Source organism: Pygocentrus nattereri, chromosome 18, assembly GCF_015220715.1.
Source record: "Pygocentrus nattereri isolate fPygNat1 chromosome 18, fPygNat1.pri, whole genome shotgun sequence".
NCBI lineage: Eukaryota > Metazoa > Chordata > Actinopteri > Characiformes > Serrasalmidae > Pygocentrus > Pygocentrus nattereri.
In genome coordinates, this window is record NC_051228.1 from 75,001 (window position 1) to 87,500 (window position 12,500).

General features: G+C 46.1%; 2 protein-coding genes across 2 annotated transcripts in view; both read right to left on the reverse strand.

The window, feature by feature from the left end:
* cxadr (CXADR Ig-like cell adhesion molecule) overlaps positions 1-8,627 on the reverse strand; it is a 36,685-nt gene extending 28,058 nt beyond the window's left edge. The window contains exon 1 of the mRNA XM_017686761.2: positions 8,448-8,627. Within this exon, the coding sequence (XP_017542250.1) occupies positions 8,448-8,499 (52 nt within the window). The 5' untranslated portion in view covers positions 8,500-8,627. The remainder of the gene's footprint in view (positions 1-8,447) is intronic.
* Positions 8,628-11,106: 2,479 nt separating this feature from the next.
* ehd1b (EH-domain containing 1b) overlaps positions 11,107-12,500 on the reverse strand; it is a 16,001-nt gene continuing 14,607 nt past the window's right edge. The window contains exon 5 of the mRNA XM_017686762.2: positions 11,107-12,500. This exon is cut by the window's right edge and continues 73 nt beyond it. Coding sequence (XP_017542251.1) covers positions 12,052-12,500 — 449 coding nt within the window. The 3' untranslated portion in view covers positions 11,107-12,051.

Below are 12,500 nucleotides of genomic sequence, written 5' to 3' on the forward strand. Positions count from 1 at the left end.
GCGGCTCACAAAATAAACAAAAGCAACCAGCAGAGCGGCTCACAAAATAAACAAAAGCAACCAGCAGAGCGGCTCACAAAATAAACAAAACCAACCAGCAGAGCGGCTCACAAAATAAACAAAACCAACCAGCAGAGCGCTCGGAACCGAGCGGGCCGCGCTCTGAATGTTGTTCAGACTGTTCTCATTCAGCTCAGAGCTTCTTCACCTGTGCGTGTATGAAGTTGTTCGTGGCGTCACTGTAAACACATTCTGCTGTTTTTATTTTAAAATCGTTTCTAAAATGAAACTTAAAGAAACTAAATGTGAACTGAAATAACAGAGAAGATCCACTCCACCGCTCACATGACCTGCAGCAGACCTCAGAGCAGCTGATTAGGATCTGATTGACAGAACATGCCGACTAATAAACCGCGTCGTGTTTCTCAGACGCCTGAAAACTAAATCAGAGCAAAGCAGATCAAAGCTGGTCTGAAGGAAGTTCTTGCCTGATCTGCAGCAGAACCGAGTGAAGTTCTACACTGATCTGTTTCAGTGCTTTAATAAAGTGTCTGAGTTCTGTGATCTGATGAAATGCTGTGAAAGTCTGAGGTCCAGGCGTCGGAGCGGCGTTTACAGCAGAGCTGATTACTGTAATTCAGAGACAATAACACAGCAGCTGAGAGCCGAACCTGACCGGCAACCAGGGCTTATATCACCCCCTCACCCCCTCACTCACTCACCCCCACCCCCGGCCCTTTATCAGCCACAGTGCATTATGGGAATGATAGAGGAGCTCAGACAGGAGAGAGGAATGCGTGTGTTGGCAGTAAACCACCCCTCCTTCACACTCACACACACACACACACACACACAGAGGATTTAAAGTGATGCTCTTCTCTTTCTATACTCTCTCTCTCTCTCTCTCTCTCTCATCTTCATCAGCAGCTCTACAGTCAGAGGACAAAGAGAGAGAGAAAGAATAGAGGGATAGAGAGAAAGAGAGAGAGTGTGAGAGAGAGAGAGAGAGAGAGAGAGAGAGAGAGAGAGAGAGAGAGAGAGAGAGAGAATAGAGGGATAGAGAGAGAGAGAGAGAGAGAGAGAGAGAGAGAGAGAGAGAGAATAGATAGAGAGAGAGAGAGAGAGAATAGAGGGATAGAGAGAGAGAGAGAGAAAATAGAGGGAGAGAGAGAGAGAGAGAGAGAGAGAGAGAGAGAAAATAGAGAGAGAGAATAGAGGGATAGAGAGAGAGAGAGAATAGAGGGATAGAGAGAGAGAGAGAGAAAATAGAGGGATAGAGAGAGAGAGAGAGAAAATAGAGGGAGAGAGAGAGAGAGAGAGAGAGAGAGAGAGAGAGAAAATAGAGAGAGAGAATAGAGGGATAGAGAGAGAGAGAGAATAGAGGGATAGAGAGAGAGAGAGAATAGAGGGATAGAGAGAGAGAGAGAGAATAGAGGGATAGAGAGAGAGAGAGAGAGAAGAGGGATAGAGAGAGAGAGAGAGAGAGATAGAGAGAATAGAGAGAGAGAATAGAGGGATAGACAGAGTGAGAATAGAGGGATAGAGAGAGAGAGAGAGAATAGAGGGATAGAGAGAGAGAGAGAGAGAGAGAGAGAGAGAATAGATAGAGAGAGAGAGAGAGAGAATAGAGGGATAGAGAGAGAGAGAGAGAAAATAGAGGGAGAGAGAGAGAGAGAGAGAGAGAGAGAGAGAGAGAAAATAGAGAGAGAGAATAGAGGGATAGAGAGAGAGAATAGAGGGATAGAGAGAGAGAGAGAATAGAGGGATAGAGAGAGAGAGAGAGAGAATAGAGGGATAGAGAGAGAGAGAGAAGAGGGATAGAGAGAGAGAGAGAGAGATAGAGAGAATAGAGAGAGAGAATAGAGGGATAGACAGAGAGAGAATAGAGGGATAGAGAGAGAGAGAGAGAAAATAGAGGGATAGAGAGAGAGAGAGAGAGAGAGAGAGAAGAGGGATACATAGAGAGAGAGAAGAGGGATAGATAGAGAGAGAGATAGAGAGAGAGAATAGAGAGAGAGAATAGAGGGAGAGAGAGAGACAGAGAGAGAGAGAGAGAGAGAGAGAGAGAGAGAGAGAGAGAGAAGAGGGATACATAGAGAGAGAGAAGAGGGATAGATAGAGAGAGAGAGAGATAGAGAGAGAATAGAGGGAGAGAATAGAGAGAGAGAGAGAGAGAGAGAGAGAGAGAGAGAGAATAGAGGAAGAGAATAGAGGGAGAGAATAGAGGGAGAGAGAGAGAGAGAGAGAGAGAGAGAGAGAGAGAGAGAGAGAGAGAGAGAGAGAGAGAGAGAGAGAATAGAGGGAGAGAATAGAGGGAGAGAATAGAGGGAGAGAATAGAGGGAGAGAGAGAGGGAGAGGGAGAGAATAGAGGGAGAGAATAGAGGGAGAGGGAGAGAATAGAGGGAGAGAATAGAGGGAGAGGGAGAGAGAGAGAGAGAGAGAGAGAGAGAGAGAATAGAGAGAGAGAACAGAGGGAGAGAATAGAGGGAGAGAATAGAGGGAGAGAATAGAGGGAGAGGGAGAGAATAGAGGGAGAGAGGGATAGATAGAGAGAGAGAGAGAGAGATAGAGAGAGAATAGAGGGAGAGAATAGAGGGAGAGGGAGAGAATAGAGGGAGAGGGAGAGAGAGAGACAGAGAGAGAGAGAGAGAGAGAGAGAGAGAGAGAGAGAGAGAGAGAGAGAATAGAGAGAGAGAACAGAGGGAGAGAATAGAGGGAGAGAATAGAGGGAGAGAATAGAGGGAGAGGGAGAGAATAGAGGGAGAGAGGGATAGATAGAGAGAGAGAGAGAGAGATAGAGAGAGAATAGAGGGAGAGAATAGAGGGAGAGGGAGAGAATAGAGGGAGAGGGAGAGAGAGAGACAGAGAGAGAATAGAGGGAGAGAACAGAGGGAGAGAATAGAGGGAGAGAGAGAGAGAGAGAGAGAGAGAGAGAGAGAGAGAGAGAGAGAGAGAGAGAGAGAGAATAGAGGGAGAGAATAGAGGGAGAGAATAGAGGGAGAGGGAGAGAATAGAGGGAGAGAGGGATAGATAGAGAGAGAGAGAGAGAGATAGAGAGAGAATAGAGGGAGAGAATAGAGGGAGAGGGAGAGAATAGAGGGAGAGGGAGAGAGAGAGAGAGAGAGAGAGAGAGAGAGAGAGAGAGAGAGAGAGAGAGAGAGAGAGAGAGAATAGAGAGAGAGAACAGAGGGAGAGAATAGAGGGAGAGAATAGAGGGAGAGAATAGAGGGAGAGGGAGAGAATAGAGGGAGAGAGGGATAGATAGAGAGAGAGAGAGAGAGATAGAGAGAGAATAGAGGGAGAGAATAGAGGGAGAGGGAGAGAATAGAGGGAGAGGGAGAGAGAGAGACAGAGAGAGAATAGAGGGAGAGAACAGAGGGAGAGAATAGAGGGAGAGGGAGAGAGAGAGAGAGAGAGAGAGAGAGAGAGAGAGAGAGAGAGAGAGAGAGAGAGAGAGAGAGAGAATAGAGGGAGAGAATAGAGGGCGAGAGAGAGGGAGAGGGAGAGAATAGAGGGAGAGAATAGAGGGAGAGGGAGAGAATAGAGGGAGAGAATAGAGGGAGAGGGAGAGAGAGAGAGAGAGAGAGAGAGAGAGAGAGAGAATAGAGGGAGAGAATAGAGGGAGAGAATAGAGGGAGAGGGAGAGGAAGAGAATAGAGGGAGAGAGGGCGAGAGAGAGGGAGAGGGAGAGAATAGAGGGAGAGAATAGAGGGAGAGAATAGAGGGAGAGGGAGAGAATAGAGGGAGAGAGAGAGAGAGAGAGAGAGAGAGAGAGAGAGAGAGAGAGAGAGAATAGAGGGAGAGAATAGAGGGAGAGAATAGAGGGAGAGGGAGAGAATAGAGGGAGAGGGAGAGAGAGAGAGAGAGAGAGAGATAGAGAGAGAATAGAGGGAGAGAACAGAGGGAGAGAATAGAGGGAGAGAATAGAGGGAGAGGGAGAGAATAGAGGGAGAGAGAGAGAGAGAGAGAGAGAGAGAGAGAGAGAGAGAGAGAGAGAGAGAGAGAGAGAAAGAACAGAGGGAGAGAATAGAGGGAGAGAATAGAGGGAGAGAATAGAGGGAGAGAGAGAGAGAGAGAGAGAGAGAATGGGGGGAGAGAATAGAGGGAGAGGGAGAGAGAGAGAGAGAGAGAGAGAGAGAGAGAGAGAGAAAGAACAGAGGGAGAGAATAGAGGGAGAGAATAGAGAGAGAGAGAGGGAGAGAGAGAGAGAGTCTGTATTTTAGTACTATACATGATAACAATACATTTTATTAGTGCACGTCATCATCCTCGTTATTAGACGTCTGTTATATGTAGGGGGTCTGAGCTGGAACAGTGTGGTTAACTAACCCCCCCGTGCGGAGGCTGTACTGCAGCCTGTGCGTCTCTCACTGGGAGCTGTTTATCTGCTATATTACACAAACCAAGAGGAGATTACAGTAATACAGGAGTGACTCTGTACAGATCACTGACCGCAGAAGTTAAACAGTCTTCATGGAGAATCTGGAGGAACATCTGTCAGAACTCACAGACGACGTTACTGTAGTGATTATAGTGATTATAGTGATACGAGAAGATGATCTAAAGCGAGTTCTACTGGAACCTGTTTGACTGCCGTGAATATCTGTGCTGGGCGGCGTCCTGCTGTCCTGCTGTCCTGCACCAGCACATGTTTATATTACATAACAGTGAGTCACACAAACCACATAATGAAGTTCATCACAGATTACTGAACATCTCCCTCCACTGGAAGACTCTGGGGTTAGGCAGTTAGCATCATGCTAGCTGCTTTCACTTACACTGTTAGCCACAGAGCTAATCTCACAGAGACAAACTTCAGACACCGAACACGTCGATGGCTGATCAACTACATTTGAAGGATGGGGGGAGTGGGGGGGGTTCTAGATTAGAATTTGAATTTTCTGATCCTTCACTTTAATATAAAATGCAGCACGAAGTGACGACACAGACCCTACAGACTGAAATATTAACGCAGCAGGACACGCTCTGAATATTCATGAGCTCGATCAGTCTGACACACACACACACACACACACACACACACACACACACTCTCAAGAGCAACCCTGAACTCAGACCATCACTGTGAATGACGAGATAGAAAAAGAACGAGAGAGACAGAGAGAAAGAGAGGCAGACAGAGAGACAGTAAGGACAAACAAAGAGAGAAAGAAAGAGGCTGAGACAAAGAGAGATACACAGAGCGAGAGACTCCCATTAGACGTCCCCTCAGGAGATCTGCTCTCTCACACACTCAGACAGCACTACACGCTCACGTTCCAAACACCTGAGTGTTTGTGTGTGTGCCTGTGTACGTGTGTCTGTCTGTGTCTGTGTGTGTGTCCAGGTTCTACAGGTTTCCTAGCAACAGTCTCTAGGGAGGAGCTCAGGAGAGTACAGAGATCAGGTAACACACACACATACACTCTCTCCACCACTCAGATGCACACACACTCAGATACACACACAGTAGTAGTGAAAGTGCTGAGTGGTCAGTGGTGTCCAGCAGCATGTGCTGAATGTCCAGCTGAAGGGACAGGCCTGTCAGAGCGAGGCAGCCACGCAAACTCACCACTTGCACGTCATACGGCAGACCAAAGATCTGAACACGAGCCAGAAATCCGTAAAGGAGCACCGAAAACTACAGAAGCCCCGGAAAACTGTAAAGGAGTTCCAGAGATTGGAGCCCCCAAGCCCCAACCCCCCATCCCCCACATTCACACACACTCACTGTCTCTTCATCTCAACCTCTCTGTTTATTTGTTCTTTCACTCTTTCAGTTTCAGGCCGTCTGTGTGGATGATTGACCCTCAGCTGATAAACACTCCATCTACAGCAGTTTCGGTGGGGGAGGGGGGGTCATTCTTTCTCTCTCTCTCGCTCTCACACACACACACACACACACACACACACACACAGCACTAAATTCTTCACCAGTTAATGAACAACCCACTGTGCTGTAAAAGCTATGCACATATCTGACCACAAATAAATCAATGAAACACTAAAAGTAATGACTATACACTCACTATACACTGTTCAGTTGTTTGTTAACACAAATAGCTAATCAGCCAATCACACGGCCGCAGGTCACTGCATTTAGGCATGTAGAGGTGGTCAAGACGACTTGCTGAAGTGCAGACCGAGCATCAGAACGGGGAAGAAAGGGGATTTAAGGGGCTTTGAACGTGGCGTGGTTGTTGGTACCAGACGGGCTGGTCTGAGTATTTCAGAAACTGCTGATCTGCTGGGATTTTCACACACAACCATCTCTAGGGTTCACAGAGAACGGTCCGAAAAAGAGGAAATATCCAGTGAGCGGTCAGTTGTGTGGACGAAAATGCCTTGTTGATGTGAGAGGTCAGAGGAGAATGGGCAGACTGGTTCCAGATGATAGAAAGGCAACAGGAACTCAAATAACCAACCAGAATCTCTGAGGAACGTTTACAACACCTTGTTGAGAGTCTGCCACGAAGAATTAAAGCAGTTCTGAAGGAAAAAAGGGGGTCCAGCCTTTTACTAGCAAGGAGTACCTAATAAAGTGGCCGGTGAGTGTATAATCAATGTTAACAGGTATCTCCCCCCCAACACAGATGGATGGGGCAGCGTTAATGAAAATGAAGAGAATCCACTGATACAGTCGCTCTCACACAACTACAACATGCATTATATGGGCATTATAAAACATCTTCACGTCACACCTAGGTCAGGGCTCTGTGAGGATCATTTAAGTTCATCCACACCAAGCTCAGCCAGTCATGACTTCATGGAGCTGCTTTGCGCCCTGGGGCTCAGTCATGCTGGAACAGAAAAGGTTCTTCCCGAAACTGTTCCCACAGGAAGTTTGAAGTGTACAACTGTCCAAAATGTCTTCTGAAAAATTAAGATCTCCTTCACTGGAACTAAGGGTTCTAGACCAACCCCTGAATAACAGCTCCATATCATCATCCCTCCTCCACCAAACGTTACAGCTGGCACAGTGCAGTCAGGTAGGTAACATTCTCCTGGTATTCACCAAACCCAGACTCGTCCATCAGACTGACAGACAGAGAAGCTGATTCATCACTCCAGAGAACACATTTCCACTACTTCCAACTTTAATCATGCCATCCGACACTTGGCATTGTGCAGTTTGATCTTAGGCTTGTGTGCAGCTGCTCAACCATGGAGACTCATGTCGTGAAGCTCCTGATGTGCAGTTCTTTTGCAGATGTTGGTTCCAGAAGCTGTTTGGAGCTCTGCAATGAGAGCTACAACAGAAGATAGACACTGTGGGCTTCAGCACTTGGTGGTCCCATGCTGTATATTAGCGTGGTCTACTGCTTCATGGCTGAGCTGTTGTTGCTCCATTTCACAATAACATCACGTACAGATGTCTGGGGCAACTGACTTGTGGCAGAGGTGGCATCCTATGACAGAACCATGTTTAGAGTTTCTGAGCTCTTCATTACGACCTTCTACTGCCAGTGTTTGTCTACGGAGACTGTTAGCAGTGGGTGTGGCTGAAACTCCATAGTTAGAAGGGGTGTCTAATACTTTTGTCCAAATAATTTACTGCAACACACAGCCGCTCTCGCAAGACACAATTTTCCAAGCTTAGTGTTGATAACAAATCAATTACATGTTGTATCCGGAAAGCAACTAGCATTGTGGACGATCCCGTCCATCCCTCACACGGACTTTACTCGCTACTGCCGTCTGGCAGAAGGTACCGGATCATCCGTGCCACCACTGCCAGACTCTGTAACAGCTTTATTCCTCAAGCAATCAGGTTCTTAAACTCACAAGGACTGAACTCCCACCCCCCTCACACACAACTCTTTTGATGCTCTACCTGCACTTGACTAACTTGACTTGACTAAGCTAGTGAACTGCTAGTGAACTGTCCGCGCTGCTGGTGAACTGTCCGCTCAGTAAATAAAATATTCACGCTGTTAGTGAACTGTCCGCGCTGTTGGTGGACTGTCCGAGCTGTTGGTGGACTGTCCGCGCTGTTACTGGACTGTCCGCGCTGTTACTGGACTGTCCGCGCTGTATGGCGCTGTTTTTATGGCGCTGTTTTTGCGGCGCTGTCTGTGTCTTTAGGCCTGTTGGCGCCGCGGGCGGAAAAAAAATGTTTTAAGAACTCTGAACTGAACTTCACTGTGTAGGAGCTGCTACTCTGGAACTTTAATCACCATTATCTTAAATCGTTTAGTGAAATCAATCCAACTCGTGTTCCAACAAACATTAACATTAAAGATAATATTAAAATATAAATGTGATATTTAAATTTCGACTAATTTATGCCTGTTTATTTTATTCTGAACTGACTTTATCAGTGAAACTACGCAGTGAACTGGCCGCTCCCGAGCGGTCCGAGTTCGTATTGATCTTCAGCCTCTCTGGAGGTTCGATCGTCAAAATCGGTCAGGAAACAGATCAACTTTAACCCGGTTTAACTCACCTGCAGTGGACAGCGCCAGCAGGCAGACCAGAGCGGAACCGAGCGGCTCCATCAGTGCGGATCGATCTTCTCCGAGCTCGCGCTGAAATCCGGACTTTGCGGAGTTTTTCTGCTCTTCCTCCTCTTTTCTCCTCTTTTCTCCTCCCGGAGCATCAGACGCCCAGAGCCGCTCTGCAGGTGGATTCTGGCTGGAATCTGATCACGTGGTGTCACAAAATGGACCAATCAGAGTGCAGCTCGTTCTCTCTACCCGTTTTCCGACAAGCGCCGCCCCTCCTGCGCTCTGATTGGCGGACATACGGTTCTAAACTACGTTGGGGAGGCGGGGCTTGTCTGAACACGAGTGGGGGAAACGGACAGTGGAATAATGAAGCCTCTCCCGCCACCTGCCGGACAAACAGCGCTAATGCAACGTTTACGAACCAGATGAATTAATAATTTACTGTAAAAAAGTTTATTATAAATCACAGGAACATCATCGCACTTCAGACGCAGCCGGACGCCGAACTAAACGGAGCTTCTCACTTATTTCCACTTTCATTCATAAGCAGACTTTCCCATCCCAGTATTACTAAAACACCAACATCAGCTGCTAAATTTGGCTTTTGAAACCAAACCAGGTAGAACACGAGAACCAAGGAACCGGGTTCCAGGGAGAGAAACTGAAACAACAGAGGACATAAAACAGGTTCCTCAACAGAACCATCAACAGCAGAACCACATAACAGAACCATCAACTACAGAAACCATCAATAACGGAACCATCAACTACAGAACCGTGAAAGGAAACTGGAGAAGTGTTCAGGTTGAGAACAGCAGGGATAGAACCGGCAGTAAAGGTCATTATTAATGGAACGTGTCTAACAGGGAACCAACTCGGCTGTTCCTCGTCCCAGTTTTAGCGTGGTTCTTTTATTTAACGTTATCTAAATTCAGTAGAATTTTCCTCAGAGTAGCAAAAACGAGTCGCTGATATTTAATGATTTATTTCTGTTTAACGTCAGTTTATTGATCAGCTACTGAGTAAGATTTGGATCAATAGCAGCAGCAGCGGCTGCATTAACGAGCTAATAAGCTGTTTCAGAAAAACTGAAGTTCTGTGTTTCTGAACCGGGACGCAGCGTTTGGCCCAGAACTCCTTCATTTCTGAGGAAACTGATTAAAGAGAGAAAATCAGGAATTGCTTAGAAATAACGTTTTTAATGAAGACAGAAAATTATTTTTAAAATTTATAGACAAAATTGACTAAAAAAGTCTTTTAAATCACTGACCACATAAAACGCCCTTTTTAATTGGTCACTTTATCAATTTAAAGTAAGACTTCCTCTTTCATAAACAGACTCAGTAAATAAAAAACATCCATAAATATCCATATTAATAACCAGGTGAGCTCAGTCAACAACAGGAGAGTAACTCACGTCATATAATGAAAAACATCAGCCTAAACCTCAAGTTCTGAATGAGGTTCTGAACGGAGCCAGCGTTCTGAATGAGGTTCTGAATTGAGCTGGAGCTGGAGTTCTGAATGAGGTTCTGAACAGAGCCAGCGTTCTGAATGAGGTTCTGAATTGAGCTGGAGCTACAGTTCTGAATGAGGTTCTGAACAGAGCCAGCGTTCTGAATGAGGTTCTGAATTGAGCTGGAGCTCTGAATGAGGTTCTGAACGGAGCCAGCGTTCTGATTGAGGTTCTGAACAGAGCCAGCGTTCTGAATGAGGTTCTGAATTGAGCTGGAGCTCTGAATGAGGTTCTGAACAGAGCCAGCGTTCTGAATAAGGTTCTGAATTGAGCTGGAGCTGGAGTTCTGAATGAGGTTCTGAACAGAGGCGGCGTTCTGAATGAGGCTCTGAATTGAGCTGGAGCTACAGTTCTGAATGAGGTTCTGAACAGAGCCAGCGTTCTGAATAAGGTTCTGAATTGAGCTGGAGCTGGAGTTCTGAATGAGGTTCTGAACAGAGGCGGCGTTCTGAATGAGGCTCTGAATTGAGCAGGAGCTACACTTCTGAATGAGGTTCTGAACAGAGCCAGCGTTCTGAATGAGGTTCTGAATTGAGCTGGAGCTCTGAATGAGGTTCTGAACAGAGCCAGCATTCTGAATGAGGTTCTGAATTGAGCTGGAGCTCTGAATGAGGTTCTGAACGGAGCCAGCGTTCTGATTGAGGTTCTGAACAGAGCCAGCGTTCTGAATGAGGTTCTGAATTGAGCTGGAGCTCTGAATGAGGTTCTGAACAGAGCCAGCGTTCTGAATAAGGTTCTGAATTGAGCTGGAGCTGGAGTTCTGAATGAGGTTCTGAACAGAGGCGGCGTTCTGAATGAGGTTCTGAATTGAGCTGGAGCTGGAGTTCTGAATGAGGTTCTGAACAGAGGCGGCGTTCTGAATGAGGTTCTGAATTGAGCTGGAGTTCTGAATGAGGTTCTGAACAGAGCCAGCGTTCTGAATGAGGTTCTGAATTGAGCTGGAGTTCTGAATGAGGTTCTGAACAGAGCCAGCATTCTGAATGAGGTTCTGAATTGAGCTGGAGTTCTGAATGAGGTTCTGAACAGAGGCGGCGTTCTGAATGAGGTTCTGAATTGAGCTGGAGCTGGAGTTCTGAATGAGGTTGTGAATTGAGCTGGAGTTCTGAAACTGTAAAAGGTTCAGCAGTAAAGAGAGAGAGGAGTTTAATAATATTTCTCTTTAATAATTTGTAGCTGAGTATTTCTGATGAGATTCTAACAGAAAAGTGTTGGAAACGACTTGAATGCTTAACTACAACAATCAGACTAAACCAGGTGTGAGAAATCAACAACAACAACAACAACAACAACAACAACAACAACAACAGTACTAATAACAGTGGTAGTGTAGAACCATTTGGACCCAGAGATTTAGAACCCAAGTCCTGAAGAACTTTAAACACACATACAGGTTCCGCTGCAGAACACAGTGAACAGTCATAATAACTATTATTTCATTAATCACTGGGTTTTTTCCTTTAAGGCACATTTACTGTTTCATGCTGCAGAAGCGTCTCCTGGCGAGTAAAATCATCTTAAATCTAGTCTAAATATGTAAGATCTCTCTTATTAAGACTGTTGTGAGTTTATAATAAGTTTATTATAAGATTGTTAACTTGGACATTATTTACATGTATAAGGTGATTTCAGTCAGATGATCTTCCTCACTGGACCAGCAGATTATTTACTGTTTCTCACAACAAACAAAACATCTGCCAACATGGTGTAACTTAGGCTTAATAACAGTAATTAAAACATAAAATGTCTACAGACAAGTTCAATAATCTTACAATAAGCTTATCGGTCTCAATATGAGAAACAACAACATATAATGACTTGATTTGGGATCATTTTACTTGCCAAGGCGCCTTTTTCCGCAGCGCAGGTTCACTGTCCCACATTCAGCCGCCATTAACAAATGAACAAACAAAAAAACAAACAAACAAACAAACATTGTAGTGGTGATTAATTTTAGAATCAGGGTTCTAATGAAGGTGAACTCTGAACAGAAGCTTTAGAGTCTAATCAGAGTCTATCCGTTTTCTATCCCATAATAATCCCCGCTTTTCCACTCGTTTGGCTCAGTGGTTAGTACTCATTTCACTTCCTCACTGTGCCCGTTTAGACGGGGGTACCAGGTGGTCCGGCAGTTCGGCAGGTAACTCGTGCCCCTCCAGCTTCACTTTGATGAGGTGATTGGCCAGCGCGAACTCTTCGTCGTCCAGGAATCCGTCTTTGTCCACGTCCGCTAGCTTCCATATCTTTCCCAGGACCGTGTTGGGCAGTTTGGACTTGACCATCTCTTTCTTGGCCATGGCACCGGTCACCTTCCCGTTCACGGGGGAAAGTGTGTAGAAGATCTCATCGTAGGTGGGTTTGTCTCGCGCCACGATCCACTCCAGCTCGTCGATGCCCTCACCCGCACCCTCGCCGTAGCCGTGCCCGAACGGGCCGTTCATGGTGCCCTCGAAGGCTCCGCCCTGCACTGTCTGGCTGGGCGCCACTGCCTCCTCCTGTTGCACAAGCGTCATCAGGCGGGCAATGTCGTTGGCCAGCA